The sequence below is a fragment of the Myxocyprinus asiaticus genome, chromosome 16, assembly GCF_019703515.2.
Source record: "Myxocyprinus asiaticus isolate MX2 ecotype Aquarium Trade chromosome 16, UBuf_Myxa_2, whole genome shotgun sequence".
Taxonomy (NCBI): Eukaryota; Metazoa; Chordata; class Actinopteri; order Cypriniformes; family Catostomidae; genus Myxocyprinus; species Myxocyprinus asiaticus.
In genome coordinates, this window is record NC_059359.1 from 28,441,504 (window position 1) to 28,462,157 (window position 20,654).

The window sequence follows — 20,654 nt, forward strand, 5'->3', positions numbered from 1 at the left end:
AAATAGAGTCACGCCCATGTACACACACACATGCATGTTAAAAGAGTATTATGTAAAGTTTTATTGATGAAACAAAAGCTGAAATATTCAACATTGTGGTCATTCAACAATTTGGCTGTGAAAACATTTACATTACATATTTAGCTAAATGTTGAAAGGGCAACAATCAAATGTGCAACACCATTCAGTCTTAGGACTGTGCTAATGTTTTACAGCAAATATTACAAGTGCATGTCTCATTTGTAAGCAATATGCATATTGAAAAGCACTGGCCCAGCATGCCACATGATTTGTCTCTCAGTGACTGCAGTTTTCCATTCTCCAGTACACATCAGTTATATGGTTTTGGACTGTTGTATGCATTACGTTGTTGTCTGGGGACTGGAACAGGCCTCATTACCTTTCCCAACTCCATGTTTCTCTCAGATCTTTAAAAAAAAAAACATGGTGTAAGACATCTATAACTGTGAGAAGGCTCTAATGCGGTGTCTTAAAATGGACAATTGTTGTTGTGCCCCAGAAAATATTTCAAAATTAATTGGTTGTTTATTTGAGAAATATAGATTGTGTAAACAAAACATCTCTTTTTGACCCCAACAGTAAATATGAAGTGATGTAATTAAGGTGATACTTATCTATTAGAATAAAATGAAAAATGACAACATTAGAACTATTAAAAGGAATATTCCGGGTTCAGTACAAGTTAAGCTCAATCAACAGTATTTGTGGCACAATATTGATTTCCATAAAAATTTCTTTCAACTTGCCCCTCCTTTTCTTTAAAAAAAAGCAAAAATCTGTGTTCCAGCGAGGCACTTACAATGGAAGAGAATGGGGCCAATCTGTAAACATTAAAATACTCACTGTTTCAAACGTACAGCCACAAGACTTAAGTATGTCAACATGATTTTAGTGTGATAATCACTGATATTTTAGGTAAATTTATAGCCAATTTTACAACTTTGTTGCCATGACGATGTATTGTGAACAAACTCTTAAACCCTAAAATGACAATTTAAACAACTTTACAGCTGAAATACACACATTTTAATGGAAGAATTAAATGAAGTGATTTTATAAAATTATAAACTTCACATTTCTGCCTTTAAACCCATCAAAAATTGGCCCCCTTCACTTCCATTGTAAGTGCATTACTAGCCACGTTTCCACTACTGGGCCGAATGAGGGCGTGCTAGTGCATGCCAGGGCCAGTTTGGCCCGCCGATTACCCATGGGCCAAACAAGGCCAACTTGCCAGGTTGTGTATCCAGCGCACAACGGCACAGGTTCATGAAAAATGTAAAAATTGCAGACACCAGTACAAATCTGTTAAAACGCACAATAGACAAAGCGGCACCCAAAAAAAGAACTTTCATGGTTCGAGATCATGGACAGTGTGCCGGGACATCGTCCCGCTGTTAGTGGAGAAACCACTTGGGACACCATGGCAGTTACAGTCAGGTGAGTTGTCAACGCTAACTTATATAGCTTGCTAATGTTTGCAAATGATATAAACTCGATAGTCTAGATAACATATCAGCTTGAGTTTCCCTATTGCTTATGAAATGGGCAGTGTGTGACATTGGCACCAGGGCACCGTATTAAAGGTGGGTTTTAAGGCAATGCTGCAGGGCAATTGGCCCAATGGTGAGAATGCAGATTGATTTTGTTCTCGGGTCTCAAGGTCCAAGGCTATTAGCCCTGGCAGGCCAAAAATAAATAAATAAAGAGGCTACAGTGAGGCACTTACAACAGAAGTTATTGGGGCCAATTTTTGGAGGGGTTTTAAAGGCAGAAATGTGAAGCTTAGAATTTTATAAAAACACATTAATTTTTCTGTTAAATGTGTAATTATAGCTGTAAAGTTGTGCAAATCGTAATGCACTCATTTACTGCAACATACTCTCATGGTGAAATCATAAGGATTCCTAAGACTTTTCTAAATTTGGCTAATTGGTATGATATACGACTGCACTCATATGAATTCGTACGACGAGGCAACCACACAGACCCCCCCCCCCGGTCAACAACTTTGGGGGTGTGTTGAAGTGGGTTTCCAGGGCGCCATGCAAGCTAGAAACGCTACTGCCTGTTACACTGCTAGGACACCAGTTTGAACTTGAGATCTGCCTCCTTATACATCCACTACAAATGACCTTGGCACTAGCTGGTTTAATGCAAAAATGACTGAGAAAAGCAAAGTTTCCTCTGGGAAAAGATCTAGCAATATTTGTTTACAGGTGCCAATTGGTTTGATTTTTTTGTAATCTAGTTCAATGAAGTTGCAATGAAATAACTTGCGATGGCACAAATTTGCACAGAAAAGTTACTGTGACCAAACCAAGTATCATTGTATGAGGAGGTACCTGTTGCACTGGCAGTAGTCTTTAGCTGTAAGAGGTTGCCGCATGGATCTCAGCTTTCTCACCCTCCTCTACAGAAAAGGAAGAAACCATTAAATGAGCCTCTTCCTTCTTTCTATCCTTCTATCTTTCTTTCTCTCACCTTCATTTGTTTGTTCCTCCGTTGAACAAGAGCAGTCAAGATAATAAGTCCAATCAGAACCACAGAACTTACTCCTACAGCAATCCAGACCCACAACTGTACACCCAACACATCCTTGGTCCAAGGTCCCTTCACTTTGGTGACGATCTGTCCACCTCCTATTTAATAATCATTACAAACAGACAGAACTGGAAATCTGTGAATCTGGAATGAGATTAGATGAGTTTGTAAAGTTGTGCAGTTGTGTCGTGTTTTGTTGCACCTGAAGGACCAGCTACAAACTTTAACGTTGCTACGGCAGTTAGATTCGTTCCATCCTCAAACTCCACTGTACACACATATTCACCTGCGTAACTACGCTGCACCTGAGTATGGCAGAGAGAGCGAATAAGAGGATAAATGACTTAAAACATGAAATGAAAACAAATATTGTTAATGCCAATAAAATAAACAAACATTAACACAGATGAGCATATAGGGCATTCACTTTAATCAGGTGGATATCAAAGTTGGTGCCGAGTTTTCCACTTGTAAATTTGACTTTTGATGAATTCTGGCCCTTCCAGTGTAAGCCTTTGTCATAAGTGTTTTCTAGGGTTGGGAAAGAGACTGAGGGGAGATGGTCAGCCTGCCATTTCCCACCCACTACACGTGGGTTAAATGCACTATTAGAGAGAGAACAGGGCAGCACTATGTCGCCCCCTTCAGGAACTTCAACATCGTTGGTCTGGAGATCTGTTAGAGACCACACACAAGTGTCATTCACAGCACGAAATGTGCAATTTACCATTTAGCTACAATATCCAACATTACTAAAAAATCAGACCAAAAAAAAAAAAAAACACTTTTATAAATGTAGTTTAACAACAAAAGCTAAGAGGGACACCAACCGACAACTGTCAATCTGACATTCATTTTCAAGTCCTTGATCTGACATGTCCAATGGCCATCATATTCTGAGGTCACAGGCTTCAAGGAAATTACTTGGTTTATTTTACTGTATGGCAGCCCATTGGGGCTCAGCCACTGTACTTTGGTTTGTGGTTCTCCTGTAATGGAACAGTGCAGCTCTGCTTCAGTCCCAAGACGCGTTATGGCTGGTTTAGCAAAGACTGAGAAAAAAAAAGGGGGTAAATACAGTATGTAAAATAAGGTAAATTATATAATTTAAATATACTTTTCTCCATTGCTGTCCTCTCTCACCTGATCCAACACGCACAGTGTATTGTTTCCCTGACTGCCTGCATGAGTAGACTCCCGAGTCACGTGTCTCCAGTCTGGGTATCTTCAATGTGCCTCCATTTGCATTTGCTTTAGAATGAATATGGGCAACTTCGTTGGAAGTACCTCAACAAATAAAGTCACAAGTTATAGTGCGACTACTCACACAACTGCATCATGTTATATTTCTATGTGAATAAAATAATCATAGGTTGTTGGTTGTTAATGATGATTAATCAAATGTCAAAGTGTATGTAGAGGAAAGAAAATCTGATACCCTTCCGTTGAGTTCCTCTTTTGGCAACAAAGGTAATGAGTAAAATACTGTTAAATTCCCAATCTATATCACCATGGGAAGGTGAATCACACTGCAGGGAAATTTCATCCCCAGCTTGCCGATATAACACATCACATTCTCCAGAGAAAATACACAGGACTGACAGAGAGAAGGATGGAGAGTTAAAGAGGAGACGAGAGAGATAAAGAGGATGTAATATCAGTTTCATTTAGTACAAATGACAGAGAGTGTTAACTAGGAGTAATTATAAACAGTTTAAAATTATAGGTATAGTATATATTGATTTATATTTTGCACTGAGTTTATTTATGCTCACCAAAGAGAAAAAAGATCTTGAATGAAGACATGCTGTTCCTATTTCTAAAAAATAAATGTGAAAAAAAATAATCCAAATATTAAAATCAATACCACAGAGCTATGATTTTCAATGGTTGATAAACAATTTTTTTATATTAGACTTTCCAACTAAAAACAAAACTGCAAAACATCCATGTGGCATGGGCCACAAAAGCAAGTTCATTTTGTATTCCTTTTTGCATGTTCTTTCATGATCTTATTTTCCAGTAAACACTTAATTTACATTTAATTGTTTAACACTTAATTATATTCATAATTTTAACTGATTAATAATTAATTGATTTAAATAAATTGAGATAACAAATGCAATTTCTTTCTCTTTAGGCTAAACAAAATATTTGATGCCTCCAAATTTCATGCAGACTTTAAAAAGAGCAAGCAATAAATAAAATAGATTTTATAATCTTCAGCTTTAATTACCTAATGTATGTTAATATGCAAGTTTCTTTTCAAGTGTTTATCATCTTACTGAACATTTACTTCTCAATTTTATCTGCCCAATCGTCATCTTTGGAAGTAAATTTTAACATCCAGTAAAATCGTGTTCTTATAAAAATAAAAACAAACTGTGCATATGTCATTTAAAACTTTAGATTCCTAAAGAATTTTGCTATTATTATTTTTACCCAGTGTATGTCCACATATTTATGATATCTATTAAAAAAAAACAATATTAAATTTTACTTAAGTTGATAAAAAGGTATCACGACTTCACAATTGAGCATGACTGAGAATTGGTTGTTGAAAATACATGTTAATTTTACCACAAGCAACAATCCATAATTAATCGTTTTTACCCTTTTTTTTTTTCCCCCCATTACTGCTTTTTTCTGCTTGCATTAAATAAGTCATTGGTTTATCTTTGTTAGGCATTGCATTTTCTTAAGTCGAAAGGTCTTACAGAAAGCTCTGGTGTTTATACTCACGTTTGGATGCCGTTTTGTTGAAAACGTTTAGCAGTTTTAGTCCGGCTGCTAAACTCTACAAAAACTTGTGTGTGTGAGAAAAATGCCAAAACGCAAAGCTGAACCAGCACAAGAAACTGAAATGAGGTAGGAGAGCGGAAGAAAGAGGGGGGAAAAAATGCTGTTTGAAAAGCACTAACCAATGTAGGGCAGAAAACTGCAGTTACATACACTGATGAGCCAAAACATTATGACCACCTGCCTAATATGCTGTTTGTCCTACGCATGCAGCCAAAACAGTCGAGGAATAGACACTACAAGACCCCTGTAGGTGGCACGTGTCAAATTGACGTCCGCATCAATGGTTGGGCCCGAGATGTAAAAGAAAACTGGACTCATCAGACCAGGCGACCTTCTTCTACTGCTCCAAGGTCCAGTTCCAATGCTCGTGTGCTCATTTTAGGCGCTTTCGACGGTGAACAGGGGTCATCATGTGCACTCTGACCGGTCTGCGGCTACAAAGCCCCATAGGCAGTAGGATGCGATGCACCGTGTTATGACACATTCCTCCCGTAACCATCATTACCATCATTTTTCTGTGACTTGTGCCACAGTAGACCTTCTGTCGGTACGGACCAGATGGGATAGCCCTTGTTGCCCTGGCGCATCAATGAGCATTGGGCGCCCAACACCCTGTCTCCGGATTGTGGTTTGCCCCTCCTCGGACAACTGTCGGTAGGTACTCACCACTGCTGACTGGGAGCACCCCACAAGCCTTGCCGTTTCAGATATGCTCTGACCCAGTCGTCTGGCCATAACAATTTGGTCCTTGTCAAAGTCGCTCAGGTCTTTACTCCTGCCCATTTCTCATGCTTTTAACCTGTTGACTACAAGAACTGATTGTTCGCTTACCATCTAAATCTACCCAGACCTTGATATGTGGCCTTGTTAGGAGATGATCAACATTATTCGCTTCACTTGTGAGTGGTCATAATGTTTGGCTAATCGGTGTACCTCTGAAATATATGAGTGTTGTTAGACTAGTAAAATCTCTAAGATACAATTATTAACCAAATATGATCTGTCATTGGTTGTCAACTCACATCCCAGAGTGTCTTGCTTCTACATTTACAATAGAATAATCCCACTATCCTACCAGTAAACGTGCATATACTGTATATTAGAGCCAGGCTAGCCTATTTCATGTGAAAAGTTTATTGCTGACGTTGTATTTTGCAGAAAAATCCATAATCCACTCTCAAAGTAATAATACACTGAGTCAAAAGAAGCAAAGAGACACTTTTTTAATATTTGGAAGCGAAAAGAACAAAAGGAAAACTTTCCTCCCCACAAAAAAAACAGAACAAAATAAGGAAAAAAAGAAACCGCACAATAACTTTTGCATTCATTTTTTTAAATTTAAAAATCCAATCTATAATTTTATTTATTTATTATTTTTTGTTTTGTGATTTAGTGATATTTACTTGTCAAATATTTGCAGAAACATTATGGAACACAAAGGGAAGGAAGGTGGAGTTTAGGAAGGTGCTCTAGAAGCAATGATGTCACAATAGCCACTATCCAATCAGGGGGAGGCACGAAGGAGACTAGTGTGTGTGTTTGTGTGTGGTAAGGCATTGTACAACAGAAGTGTTTAGAGTAAGAACACTCTAATTCGCACATCCTACGTTATTTTTTTCCTCTCCATTTTTTCTTCTGGCTTCCTGTCATCTCATCGGTGGTCATTATATTTGAGGGAGAAGTGCTTTGACTTAAAATGGCTTATCAGAAGGAGGTGTCTGGTCCTACTTTTCCTGTAGCTCAATTGTGTGTATGTGAGAGATAGATGCTACACTAATTTTCTCTATTCCACCACTCTCCTGTAAAAGTACAGGTAGCCCAGGTCCTTGGGGGGTTTCTCAGAGGCACAGACTTTCTGATCGTTAAAGATTACCCACCTGTAAGAAACACAGAAAGAGACAGAGATATTGAGATACAGCAAGACTGAGAAGGAAATGAGAGCACAGTGATATTACTGTTTAGGAGCGGCATATGAATACAGAAAGAGAGAGAGAAGACTTTACTCACTGTTGGTCCTTCTTGATGTGGCAAACATAATGGCCACACATTGTGCTTGTTCCCATGTGACTGATGAACGCGAAAAGCTCATACTCTTTAGGACAAATAAAAGAAAAATCATTAGAAGCATAAAGCAAAGAATCACTGTTTAATGCAGGGTTGCTGCAGAGTTTTTAAAATCAAATGTAAGACTTTTTCCAAGACCTGAATGAATACAATTAATACCGTATCCCCATACCAAAAAACCCCACACAATCTCAAAATAAATCATGTATCACAGACTCTTACTTAAACAGGCAGGGGCACATATTCAACATGGCCTTAACATTGCTTATCAGTAAAACAGGGTAGGATATATGCAAGCTCAAAATACTCAAGACATGTTTTCCACATATATATCACATTAAAATTGGTTTATGTACCATTATATAAATAGATACAAATTAGAGGTTGACCGATATTGGACTGTTTCGATAATTGTTTTATTGGTAGCCTATATTAAATGTTCTTAGTCTTTTCTTCATGTTATGGGGAGGGCCAGACAGAGGCTACAAGAGTCCAAATGTAATTAAATTCCAGATGCACTTTATGGGGGGGATTCGATTCATAGAGTGAAACTTTTAACTTTAAAGACACTTTAACTTTGAAATACACCAGGGACTCTTATTTTGAAATGTTTGCGCTTCACTGCTTCCTGCTGTTCATTCAAACAAATAAGGGAAATAAAATGTGCACTCCTACAATAATCTACAATGTAAACAATTAAAAGTAAAACATTTTCATATTTCATCAACAATATATCGTCATTATCAACAGTTGATCATTAGTGATAGCTTGTCATAAATTGAACTGCTCTGCAACAGCTGAAAACACTCACAAGCCCCCCGAGTGCTTGGAGAAAATACAACAGTGCCACGTTTTCACTTTGAAGAATGCAGCGCATGCATTTAATTAAATCGTATTCTTTTTAAGTTTATCACATTAGGTCATATCACGATTCCTGTCTTTCCGCCCCCAAATTTTAGACCTCTTTAAATAAAAATTAAGACTTTTGTTGAATCATTTAAGATGTTTAAGACTTTTTATGACCTTAAATTTTGGCAAACTGAATTCAAGACTTTAAGGATCCTCAGGAACGCTGAAACACACTTACTTCCTGGTCCATCACGGACACGTGGTCCTGGAGGAGGTTCCCGACTGGCCTCACTTCCTCCCTCGGAGCGGCCACCTTCAGACACATCCATGGACTCCAGATCATCCAGATGTGAAAAGATCCAGTCCACAGCACGCTCTAGAACATTATTCTACCAAAAGAGAATTTGACAATAAACATAAACATATTAAAATAGAGAAAGTAAAAACAGGATCTGAAAGTTTCACATTATGGAGTTTATGGTTTAATAATCATCCATAACACAGTGTGCAGGGCTGAAAATCAGATCTGTGCATGAAAGTTTTGCATAGTTATGATTCATAAAGAGAGCTGATGTCTCTCACCGTAGCTCTGAGAGCGCGAGTCGCCTGGTCTCGACTGAATCCCATAGAAACAATGGTTGCTAGGTGTTCCTCAGGTATGCTTTCTGTAGGTGTGGTGCCAGGGGCGGAACTAGAGCCAGGCAACACTAAAGGTGCAGAGAAATCTGCAGCCAATCACACACAGAGAAAGGTTAGTGAAAATCTGCATACTACTATATAAGAGCATTGCTCTTTGGTGCATGTATTTACCAGGGTCATCCATGTGTCCCATCACCCAGTTCATGGCAGCATCAATGCCAGTGTTGCCCGTGTAATACACAGCCTTACGACAGGCCTCCAGAGGGAAACCCATCTCACACAGTTGAGACACTGTGGAGTCATCCAACACCGGAGCTGAGAGATATACAGACAGAGAGATATCTATAGATGTGTCTTGATATAAAATTTCGAAAATAATATATATAGACTAGACACAACCCAAAATGAAACAATTAATGGGAAAATTGTAGATCCAATGTTTTCTAAATAAGAAATTCAATTGAAAAATGAATATTGAAACTAACTGTGGTTGAGCTTCATGTAAAAAAGACAAAGTACAGCTTAATTTGAACTCTTAAGTATGCATGTGATGGAAAGTAAAAGCAGACAAGGTCATCAAGGCAGAGGAAAGCAAAGGAAAAAGAAAGGATGAAAGAAAGGCTCAAGTTACAGACAGATGAAAAGACCAATGTAGTAGGAAAGAGAAAAGACAGACTGACACAGCAGTGGGGAGTAGAGAGAGTCGTCCTCCTCGTTGCCGTGGGAACCCAGGATACCTTTAACCTCCACGTCAGGGGTCATAAGAGGAGGTGGGGCCACTTCTGGTAGAAGCTCCTCCCCTGGCTGCTGTCCCATGGCCCTGAGCGCGCTCAGATCCAGTGTGTCAGGAACGTCAATGCTCACATCTAAAAATGCATCAAGTATTTTCAATGATCAATAAAACAAGCTATTTGAGTGCATTCATTTTTAAAATGAATTTTGAAATAATCTATTGACATAAATATCAAACATAGCAGATTAAAATTTTGTTTACCCAGCTTTTTAGGGACCCAGTCCAAGCCAAAGGTGAATTTCTTGATTTGGATGACAAGATGGTCAGGAAATGAAGCAAAGCGTGTGGTCCTGAGATGAAGAGACAATAAGATAAAAAAACATTACACAGAAACACTCCCCAGTAATAATAAAAGCTATTGTACAATTTCTATGCCTCTAAAGGAAAATCAAGGGTTCCATGACCATTACATAAAGAAAAAACAGAAAACAAAAACCTAAAATGAAAACGTAATGAAAATATTAAGTTAAATAAAATTAAAAATAAAATGGGGAAAAACTGTAACTAAGAAAATAAATGTTCATGTCTCCACTTAAATAAACTAAAAATTTTACATTTACTTTTGACATAGTACAGGTGCATCTCAATAAATTAGAATGTCGTGGAAAAGTTCATTTATTTCAGTAATTCAACTCAAATTGTGAAACTCGTGTATTAAATAAATTCAATGCACACAGACTGAAGTAGTTTAAGTCTTTGGTTCTTTTAATTGTGATGATTTTGGCTCACATTTAACAAAAACCCACCAATTCACTATCTCAACAAATCAGAATATGGTGACATGCCAATCAGCTAATCAACTCAAAACACCTGCAAAGGTTTCCTGAGCCTTCAAAATGGTCTCTCAGTTTGGTTCACTAGGCTACACAATCATGGGGAAGACTGCTGATCTGACAGTTGTCCAGAAGACAATCATTGACACCCTTCACAACATTCATTGCCAAAGAAGCTGGCTGTTCACAGAGTGCTGTATCCAAGCATGTTAACAGAAAGTTGAGTGGAAGGAAAAAGTGTGGAAGAAAAAGATGCACAACCAACCGAGAGAACCGCAGCCTTATGATTGTCAAGTAAAATCGATTCAAGAATTTGGGTGAACTTCACAAGGAATGGACTGAGGCTGGGGTCAAGGCATCAAGAGCCACCACACACAGACGTGTCAAGGAATTTGGCTACAGTTGTCGTATTCCTCTTGTTAAGCCACTCCTGAACCACAGACAACGTCAGAGGTGTCTTACCTGGGCTAAGGAGAAGAACTGGACTGTTGCCCAGTGGTCCAAAGTCCTCTCTTCAGATGAGAGCAAGTTTTGTATTTCATTTGGAAACCAAGGTCCTAGAGTCTGGAGGAAGGGTGGAGAAGCTCATAGTCCAAGTTGTTTGAAGTCCAGTGTTAAGTTTCCACAGTCTGTGATGATTTGGGGTGCAATGTCATCTGCTGGTGTTGGTCCATTGTGTTTTTTGAAAACTAAAGTCACTGCACCCGTTTACCAAGAAATTTTGGAGCACTTCATGCTTCCTTCTGCTGACCAGCTTTTTAAAGATGCTGATTTCATTTTCCAGCAGGATTTGGCACCTGCCCACACTGCCAAAAGCACCAAAAGTTGGTTAAATGACCATGGTGTTGGTGTGCTTGACTGGCCAGCAAACTCACCAGACCTGAACCCCATAGAGAATCTATGGGGTATTGTCAAGAGGAAAATGAGAAACAAGAGACCAAAAAATGCAGATGAGCTGAAGGCCACTGTCAAAGAAACCTGGGCTTCCATACCACCTCAGCAGTGCCACAAACTGATCACCTCCATGCCACGCCGAATTGAGGCAGTAATTAAAGCAAAAGGAGCCCCTACCAAGTATTGAGTACATATACAGTAAATGAACATACTTTCCAGAAGGCCAACAATTCACTAAAAATGTTTTTTTTATTGGTCTTATGATGTATTCTAATTTGTTGAGTGAATTGGTGGGTTTTTGTTAAATGTGAGCCAAAATCATCACAATTAAAAGAACCAAAGACTTAAACTATTTCAGTCTGTGTGCATTGAATTTATTTAATACACGAGTTTCACAATTTGAGTTGAATTACTGAAATAAATGAACTTTTCCACGACATTCTAATTTATTGAGATGCACCTGTATATTACAAAATGTGACATCTTTACAACCTGCCTTCATATACATGGAAATGCACCACGAAAGCAATAACTCAAGGCGGCCCTGAGAAATGTAACATTTAATGAAATGAAACATAAAATAGTGGTATCAGTTAATGCATTAACTTAGACAACCCTAAAATACTTAAGCTAAATACTGAAAAACTTAAACTAAAAAAAAGCACTAAAAATTTCAGTAAAAACTAATGAAAAATACAAAAATGAAACTAAATTGATGTCAAATTAAAAGAAAATTACATTAAAAACTAAAATAATCCTGCCAATAACATTTTTGGAGGACTAAAAAGGGAAATGAACATTATAATGCTTACTTCGTGGCAGTGGTTTTGGCCTGCACCGCAGAGCTCCAGAAATCTGTGAGCGTTTCTGGTTCGCTGAGAGCAGCCAAACAGGCAGCAAATGGGATTTGAGCACGTGGCGCAGAGGGGGGAGGGGCTACTGATGACTCTGCCTCCTCACGCCGACGCTCAGCTTCCTGTAGCTCCTCTGATAAACAGGAAGTGACAAATAAGAGTTACAATAAAGAAATAAAAATAAAATTAGATAAAAAGTATGGATAAGTATTTCTAGAAGCTCCAATGAATGTCTAACCCATATTGGATGCCTGGTCCATAGGAACAGGCAGCTGGACAATGTAGTCCACTCGTTGAGTATACTTGGCCTTTTGTGACTGTTGGCATACGATTTTCTCCTCCACCAGGAAGCGGAAAGCTTCTGTGGGATTCATGCCAGACCGACAGTTCCTCTGAGAAACATAGATGAAATAAAAGAAACACAACAATGTGTAAATGCACAAAAAAAGTGGACAAAAACAGAGGCAATGAGAGAATGAATTCAACATTACCTCCACCATATTTATAAAGTGAAGAAGAAACTCCTGTGCATCCTGTTGCCGACTGGTAGAGAACTCAGGGTGGCCTCGTCCAACCAGGGCTTTGAACATGCGAGGTGCTATACCAACCTGGTCATCCTTTACAAAAAATTATAATAATACAACTAAATAGATGTTGTAGGAAAAATACCTTAATGGATGGTTTTAGCTGGAGAAAAAAATCTGGATTAAGGTGTGAGTGTACCCTGGGTTCAGTGGAGGCATTGGGGTCATCTCCAAGGTCTGGGGCAGGCTTGGAGTACTCTCCTGACAGAAGTCCATAACCCAGCTTTGCACTAATAGAGAAGAGTTCAATGAGGGAACAGACACCTTTGATTACCTCATTAAATCATAAAAGCAACTTTCTACAAATGGGGTACACTTACCAACTGGAATTCGTATCCAATATGCATTAGAAACAAATGCCATGTTTTTTTGTCACTAGTTCTATAAAATATGTTAGATTAACAATTATCTAACCTAAGATTAACATTGAATGTGAAGTATGCAATATAATGTAGAAATGTTTAGAATAATATCTCAGCTCTGTAGGTCCATACAATGCAAGTGAATGGTGACCAGAACTTTGACGCTCCAAAAAGCATCTAAAGGCAGCATAAAAGTAATCCATAAAACTCCAGTGGTTTAATCCATGTCTTCAGAAGAAATATGATAAGTGTGGGTGAGAAACAGATCAATATTTTAGTCCTTTTTACTATCTCCCTGGCCAGTAGATGGCGATATGCACAGATAATGAAAATCGCCAAAAACAAAAGAAGAATGTGAAAGTGGAGATTTATAGTAAAAAGGACTTAATTTATCTGTTTCTCAACCACACTTATTTCACTTCAGAAGAAATTTATTTAATCACTGGAGTCGTATGGATTACTTTTATGGTGCCTTTATATGCTTTTTGGACCTTCAAATTTCTAGCCACTATTCATTTGCATGGTATGGACCTACAGAGCTGAGATATTCTTCTAAAATCTTTGCGTTAAGCAGAAGAAAGTCATACACATCAGGGATGGCATGAAAGTGAGTAAAGATGAGATAATTTTAATTTTTGGGTGAACTAATCCTTTAAGCTCTTTTTAACAAAACAACACAGTCATTTGTTTATTTTACTCTTTCTTTCAGGCTATATAGAGAAAAGACTATTGAAGAACTGAGCCCTGTTACTGTGGGTGATGTATAGCGGCCTCTGCTGGGAGCATGATTTACTGGAGCTACTCTAATGTCTTCAACAGGACTAAAGCTGAACACACTCATATTTTAAAGTATGTGTGCATTTGAAAGTTTGTGGTGCAGGTACTCACACTTGGGTCTTGAAGTCCTGGGTGGGGTCAGCGGGCGCCTCATCAAAGATCTTGTCAATTTTGGAAACGTATCTGAGATGACATTGAGAGGACAAAAGGCATTTAAAAACATTCTTTCAGCAATATTATTTAACTCCAAATCATGTACAAACACACAAAATTCATTGCATAATTAGCTAATATACACATACAGACTGCAAACAGGCAAACTATAAGGACACAGGTGAGGCTGGCATACCATGAAATAAACATAACACTGGCTGAAATACGCACAACATGACAAAAACACTAAAACATACACACATGCTCTCACAAACAATCAAAGAAGAACTGACTTGGTCTGGAAGTCAGGGATGGTGAAGAGCACTTGCATGACAGAGTTGAGGTAGCAGCTGTTTCCAAGATTTTTCATCCCTGTGAGCCCTGGGCCCCAAAGGGGCCTCAGAGTAGTTCCTGACTCCTGAATCACCTCCCACTCTCCCACACGCTGGTTCACCGCAATCTCCAGCTCAGTCATGGTTCGTTCAGTCTAAAAGAGAGGAAAAGCCTAACTTTAAGAACAGCATTCCAGAGTTTCCAAGCTTATCTTGCACATATCTTCTTATTCCCATATTTACAATGTGAGGAATGTATAAATACAAACAACATGCTACTGTACATACAAAGTACGGCTGACTTTAATTTATTTCAAAGAGTTTACCTTCTCCATAGTCATCATATCAATGCCAAAGTGAGCAAGATGTTCTGGAAGCTTTGAATCTAATACCATATCATCTTCATCATATGAATAGACATCTGCAAAGACATATACATTACAGTGTTATCATAAAAAAATATACCTCAAGATAAAGTTGACATTACTTACTCAGATGTCTACATTCCAGTACATTCTGTTGGAGATACCTGCTCCATCTGGTGTTATTGTGCCAAGTTTGACAGCCAATGGGTATCCGCTCTGCTGGTAGTGCAGGAGGGCGTGGTTATTCCCCCCTGTGCCATCGAAATATCTCCGCCCACACAGAACCTTCCCATCTGTAAGATTCATCCACAGGTTCTCCTGTAGGTCACAGACTTCACACCTCCAACCACTGAAAGAAGAAAAAAATAAATAAATAAAAATAAAAAAAATGACTGAACAGTTGAGGAGACACTAAATAGGGTAAAAAAATTTTTAACAATAATCTTTTGAAATATGAGATATTCCAAGATCATATTCTCATTATTACAAGATGCTACAAAACACATAGTAGACATTACGGATAAGGTTGAAATAACACCCGTTTTTGCCCATGTTTACACAGACTGCGTAATAAATCACAAAGTAAATGTTAGAATCATTATGTAATATCCTTCATAGTTGGTAAACTATGTAAAGCTTTACTTAATGTATGTTGAGATTTTTGTGCGTATTTAGATAAACACCTTTAAAATGCAAGCACTGCTAATTCACAAGTGTATGCAAAAATACAATATAAAAACTTACACTATAAACGTTTTTCAACATTATTATATCAGTATTACAGAGTACAAGTTAAAGAAGAAAATTAGCCTGAAACTTAAATTTGTGAATATAAGACACCAATTTCTCTCATTTTATAAATTTTTTCCCCCTAGAAAGATTCAAATGTGTGTACCTTGGAGGGATTTTGAGTCCATTGTTGAGTTGTTTGAGTTCAGCTGCGTGTTTAGACTCCTGTCGTACCTCTCCGTCCCACTGCTGCACCTGCAGGGTATGTGACACTGAGTCTGCTGCCTGCAGCCCCGCCATCGACAGAGACACCTGCACACGCAACAGCACCAACACACAACAGAGAATCAACATCTCTTCCATACAAACTTTAGCCTACACTGAATTATGACTGTATTCTTTTAATTTCTAAAAAGTAAGGAAGTTATTAGGGTGTAGGCTAAACAGTTTAATAACAGGTTATTACAGTGTCATTATAGTTTGACAAGTTGGTTAAAACATGTCAAAACCTTATTTATTGACCATATAGGTATCACTCTTAGAACAGCCACAAGTCTTTACACAATGTAAAATAATTAAGAAAATTCTATATAATACAAGAAACTCACCCGCTCCCTAACAACATCTGGCATGGAAGCTAGATCCTCTGATGTCACTTCCTGTCGGTCTGGGAAGAGAACCACTTTGACCTCCTCCTCATACTGATCCTGCTCAACGTCAAATCCTCCCTCAATCCCTGGGAGAAGATGAAGTTTGTTAATGGGAAAGGTAAAAGGCTGAAATTGTAATGCATGAGAACAAATGCAAAGCTTTAAAGCCTCTAATGTTTCATAAAGTAAACAAATGGTGTCTGAACTACATCAAATTATTAATTGTGAATTGTAAGTACGGAGGGTGACAAAACTTGACCATAAGCATGTCAGACTACCTCCTACTCTCAATGAAATACAAAAGATTAATATCTTCATGAAGACAAAAGAGTGTTTAGTTTGAAGTATTTGTCTGTATCTGATCAAAGTTAAGTCAATTCAAGCACATTCTGCAAACACAATCCATGAAGATGAAACCATCATATACAGTAATACAATATTAAGCAAGGACTGAGGGCAAAGAAATGTAGGGGTTTACCTATGGCCAATCTTGTGAGCTTCTTTTTTGGAGGATCACCAGATCCAGAATTGGTATCATCCTCTTTCTGAGAAAAAGCCAGAAAATGACTTAAATGACCCACACCTTTCATATCACTTCTGAAGACATGGATTTAACCACTGGAGTCTTACGGATTACTTTTATGTTGCCTTTAAGTGCTTTTTGGAGCTTTAACATTTTGGTCATCATTCACTTGCATTGTGAGGACCTACAGAGCTGAAATATTCTTTTAAAAATCTTTGTTTTTGTTCTGCAGAAGAAAGAAAGTCATACACATCTGGGATGACATGAGTGAGTAAAGGTGTGTAAATGATGAGAGAATTTTCATTTTTGGGTGAACCATTCTTTAAGTCATGTAGTGTGTGTTTGTCCTTAGTCTACATATGGCATGCCATGGGGCAACATGGCAATACATATCTTGAGTGCAAAAATTTTTTTTTTTTTTTTGTATAGTTCACCATCAGGTGACAATTTACTGTGAGTGTAACATTCCTCATGAAGAGTCTCATAACAACTAAAGATGTTAACCTTTGAAAACATTGAAATTAATCATTAATTATTGTAATTTACATAAGACTAGACGGCAATTAAAGATTTGTGAACTGTCAGTCTATACAGTTATACATGGTTGCGCAGAATGATCATTCATGTGTTTTTCAATGATGGCATGGGGATTCCTCTTGTCCCAGCACTGCTGTGTGCTTACCTGTGTCTTGCGGGTCCGTGTGATGTGCAGATAAGCTCTCTGACCGGTTTTGGCGTGGTGTCGGTCTACATACTTGCTTCCATAGCCGAGAAAGCTGTTCATGCAGACATACAAACCGCCCTCACTCTCCTGAAACAGGCGGAAAGAACTTTTAACAAAATACGGGTTGTCAGCAGCGCCACGAGCATTTACGCGCATGGCATGGAAACAGAGAGACTTCCAATTGCAGAGGAAAATAACACAACTTTCCAGCTCCTGGCTTACGTTAGCGTAATAACTAGCTCATGGCTAGCCAAAATAGTACATTTAAGGGGTCATTTAAAAGTATAACTTGAAATGAACGGTTTATTTGGGATGGTGACCAATAAGGTGCAGTCAACCGCGATGATGACTGGCGTAATACACTGACGCGAAAACGAGCAAACTTGTGCACTGAATGAACGCTAGTTAGCATTATCCCGGCATACAGTTAGAGCGCGGTGACTGTGCAGACGCATGCTGCTGCTGCTGAACTCACCGGGCTGGAGAATGAGAAGGCGCACTCGTCTTTGTGAACACGATCTCCGGGCCTCGGAACCCGAATCGTAGACAAAACCGACATTAATATCTCGCTAAACTCCGTCATCTCTGGCTCAACTCGATTTGCCTTCTGGCCAACACACGCTTGCCCGCCTGTGTTTTGTAGCGCCCTGTCTGTGATCACCCGCTCCTGGAATACAGTCCCCTTCTTTCTCTCTGTTTCCCTTCAATGAAAAGCTGCTAATGATCTAGTGTGTTTCATTCGAGGCCAGGGACGCTGCACACTCTCAAACTGCACATTACAGCAGCAGGTGTTTCGCCGTAAAATGCCGAGAATGCGCGCAAATAATATTTACTCTTTTACAAACCAAACGTTGCGGATTGCGCCGTCTGCCCTTCCAGTCTGAATTAAATGTTTACATTCGGCATATTAATCAAGGGTTAGTTAATTGTTTTCTCTAGCACGTCATCAGCATAACAGTAAGTTATAATAACAAGATATATTGTATGGTGCTTTATTTTGGTGTATTACGGTAATCTGGGAAGCCATGATAGTCGTCAACATGAGAAAGCGGAAATTTTGGCCTTATGTATATAACAATACTGGCCTCATGCGGTTGGGAGTGCATTTGCGAGCTAAAGTTAAAGTTACTGCATCAGGTTATAAGGATGCACCAATTAATTGTTTTTTAATTATTATTATTATTATTTTTTATGTGAGATCAACAAAACCTGTCAGGAAGAATCTTTGTACAAACTAGATCAATAATTATCAAAAAAAGTTGAACTTTTCATTTGGCATGGCTATAACGGTAATTTAAACATATGGGTGTGGCCTGGATTATGCAAAAACTATTAAATCCAACACGAAAAGTCCTATTTTCATATTTAGTACGCATGTGGGAGATAACATTTTGAAGAAGCATGCAAAATTTGGTCAAGATTTGACAATAGGTGGCACTATAAGAGTTATGAATGTTTATGCTATAGCGTTTTACATGCATGTGAATGGTTGTATTATCGGAAATGTTTCACACAGACACACATTATTCATATCATATGATAGATCTCCTCATTCTGAACAACTTTGCATCAAGAACCATATATGTCAATCAAACTGTTCGTTAAATATTTGAGATTATTTAGGTTTTTCACTCAACCTCGACAAATCTAGTGTTGTACAATTCTCTGAACTTCTAGATAAATATTAGCAGTAGCAGAAATACTCAAACCAGCCCATCTGGCACCAACAATCATGCCACGGTCCAAATCATTGAGATCAAATTGGTTCACATGAATAAGTAGGTGTACATGTGTTCCTAATAAAATGGTCGGTGAGTGTGTGTATCCCTTTATTTTTTGAACAGCAATGGGATAATGTGATTAAACAAACTAAACCATTTATCTTGAAACATTGAGCACATAACCAAATGTGGGCATATGCACATGAAACTCATGACCAGCAGATGGCATGTTTGTAAAGCAACAGATGGAGACGTTTAAAGAAACAAAAACGATTGTGTAATATGCACAAGTCAAAGTACAGACCTTTTTTATACCGGGATTTGAAAACGCGGAGGTAAACGATTGCAGGGTAAACTTCAACAGCGGTGAATGGGAGATCACAGCAAATATTATTTTCACTTACACATTTGTTCCAAGACCAAAAGAAAAAAATCCACTATTACATTTGAATGACTTTCCAGAAGAGGAAAAAACAAAAACAAAACAGAGAGCAGTGGATTAAGACAGTCAGATGAGAGAAGATGCCAAATTTACTGTCACTCTTTCAGCAGCTGTAATAGAAACCCCCTCACAGCTGTGGTAATTCATTTTTTTAAAACTAATTCCATGGTAATATAATAATAAGCATAATTTTATAAATTTACACTCAATATTTTAAACAATTATAATATAAAAAATTGCGAGATTTACGCTGCTAAATAAGGCGGAAACGTGTCATCACAGTCTGTGAGAAAAAGGTATATTAAAGGGATAGTTCACCCAAAAATTAAAGATCTCTCATCATTTACTCACCCTCATGCCATCCTAGATGTGTGATTTTCATTCTTCAGCAGAACACAAATGAAGATTTTTAGAAGAATATTTCAGCTCTTTTGGTCAATACAATGCAAGTGAATGGGTGCCAATAACATTGTGAAGCTCCAAAAATTATGTAAATCAGCATAAAAGTAATCCATATGACTCCAGTGGTTAAATCAAAGCCTTCAGAAGCGATTTGATAGGTGTGGGTGAGAAACCGATCAATATTTAAGTAATTTTTTACTATAAATTATCCAATCAATGTCCACTTAAACTTTCACATTCTTCTTGTTTTCCTTTTTTTTTTTTTTTTTTTTTGTGATTCACATTCTTCATGCATACGCACGCATGTGTTGGGTCTCACTGGAACCCATATTTTTGCTTTTTTTTTTTTTTTTTTTAAAGAAAAGGAGGGACAAGCCAAAATAATTGTTTTGTGGTAATCAATATTATGCCACAAATGCTGTCGATTGAGCTCAACTTTTATTGAACCTGCACTATTCCTCAGGTAACATTTTTAACCCATAGGCCATAGCCTACCATAAGCACACACACGTGCATACATTGCTATTTAATTAGGGACTTCGTTTTGACTTTACTGTTGTTCAGCTAATAACTGTAGATTTATTACTGTAGACGTTTTTAGTAAATAAATACAAACCAATATTCTGGGGACATTTTTCTACAAGTTTCTCTCTCTCT

The 20,654-nt window shown here is 38.0% G+C and overlaps 2 protein-coding genes across 3 annotated transcripts; both read right to left on the bottom strand.

The window, feature by feature from the left end:
- Nucleotides 1-37: 37 nt before the first annotated feature.
- LOC127453962 (tyrosine-protein kinase-like otk) lies at nucleotides 38-6,427 on the bottom strand. Its single transcript, XM_051720819.1, has 10 exons — nucleotides 5,308-6,427; nucleotides 4,341-4,384; nucleotides 4,004-4,162; nucleotides 3,709-3,852; nucleotides 3,396-3,617; nucleotides 2,993-3,240; nucleotides 2,768-2,870; nucleotides 2,506-2,663; nucleotides 2,367-2,434; nucleotides 38-428 (listed from the first exon to the last, which is right to left on the bottom strand). The coding sequence occupies exons 2-10, from the start codon at nucleotides 4,369-4,371 to the stop codon at nucleotides 332-334; spliced, it is 1,230 nt and encodes a 409-aa protein (XP_051576779.1). The 5' UTR covers nucleotides 4,372-4,384; nucleotides 5,308-6,427; the 3' UTR covers nucleotides 38-331.
- Nucleotides 6,428-6,571: 144 nt separating this feature from the next.
- On the bottom strand, nucleotides 6,572-18,222 carry LOC127453948 (ubiquitin carboxyl-terminal hydrolase 5-like). 2 transcript variants are annotated; one of them, XM_051720780.1, is made up of 20 exons: nucleotides 17,908-18,222; nucleotides 17,391-17,519; nucleotides 16,664-16,730; nucleotides 16,144-16,271; nucleotides 15,702-15,847; nucleotides 14,971-15,155; nucleotides 14,768-14,862; nucleotides 14,403-14,596; nucleotides 14,068-14,139; nucleotides 12,957-13,047; nucleotides 12,725-12,850; nucleotides 12,472-12,625; nucleotides 12,192-12,366; nucleotides 9,914-10,002; nucleotides 9,657-9,785; nucleotides 9,091-9,234; nucleotides 8,863-9,005; nucleotides 8,519-8,669; nucleotides 7,375-7,459; nucleotides 6,572-7,244 (listed from the first exon to the last, which is right to left on the bottom strand). In XM_051720780.1, exons 1-20 carry the CDS (start codon nucleotides 18,013-18,015, stop codon nucleotides 7,151-7,153), a joined length of 2,505 nt encoding a protein of 834 aa, XP_051576740.1. In that variant the 5' UTR covers nucleotides 18,016-18,222; the 3' UTR covers nucleotides 6,572-7,150. The 2 variants fall into 2 exon arrangements, with proteins under 2 accessions (XP_051576740.1, XP_051576739.1); XM_051720779.1 differs by having other exon boundaries at nucleotides 9,600-9,785.
- Between the last annotated feature and the right edge of the window lie 2,432 nt (nucleotides 18,223-20,654).

What these genes read in the sequence shown, in the direction of transcription:
- LOC127453962 (XM_051720819.1), bottom strand. Translation starts at nt 4,371, where the DNA reads ATGTCTTCATTCAAGATCTTTTTTCTCTTTG. An exon ending in AAGAGGAACTCAACGGAAGG is followed by an intron (nt 3,853 to 4,003) that starts GTATCAGATTTT and finishes TTATTTGTTGAG; the next exon opens with GTACTTCCAACGAAGTTGCC. An exon ending in TTGATATCCACCTGATTAAA is followed by an intron (nt 2,871 to 2,992) that starts GTGAATGCCCTA and finishes TGCCATACTCAG; the next exon opens with GTGCAGCGTAGTTACGCAGG.
- LOC127453948 (XM_051720779.1), bottom strand. Translation starts at nt 18,015, where the DNA reads ATGACGGAGTTTAGCGAGATATTAATGTCGGTTTTGTCTACGATTCGG. An exon ending in CTGGGTCCCTAAAAAGCTGG is followed by an intron (nt 9,786 to 9,913) that starts GTAAACAAAATT and finishes ATGCATTTTTAG; the next exon opens with ATGTGAGCATTGACGTTCCT. An exon ending in GGGACACATGGATGACCCTG is followed by an intron (nt 9,006 to 9,090) that starts GTAAATACATGC and finishes GATTGGCTGCAG; the next exon opens with ATTTCTCTGCACCTTTAGTG.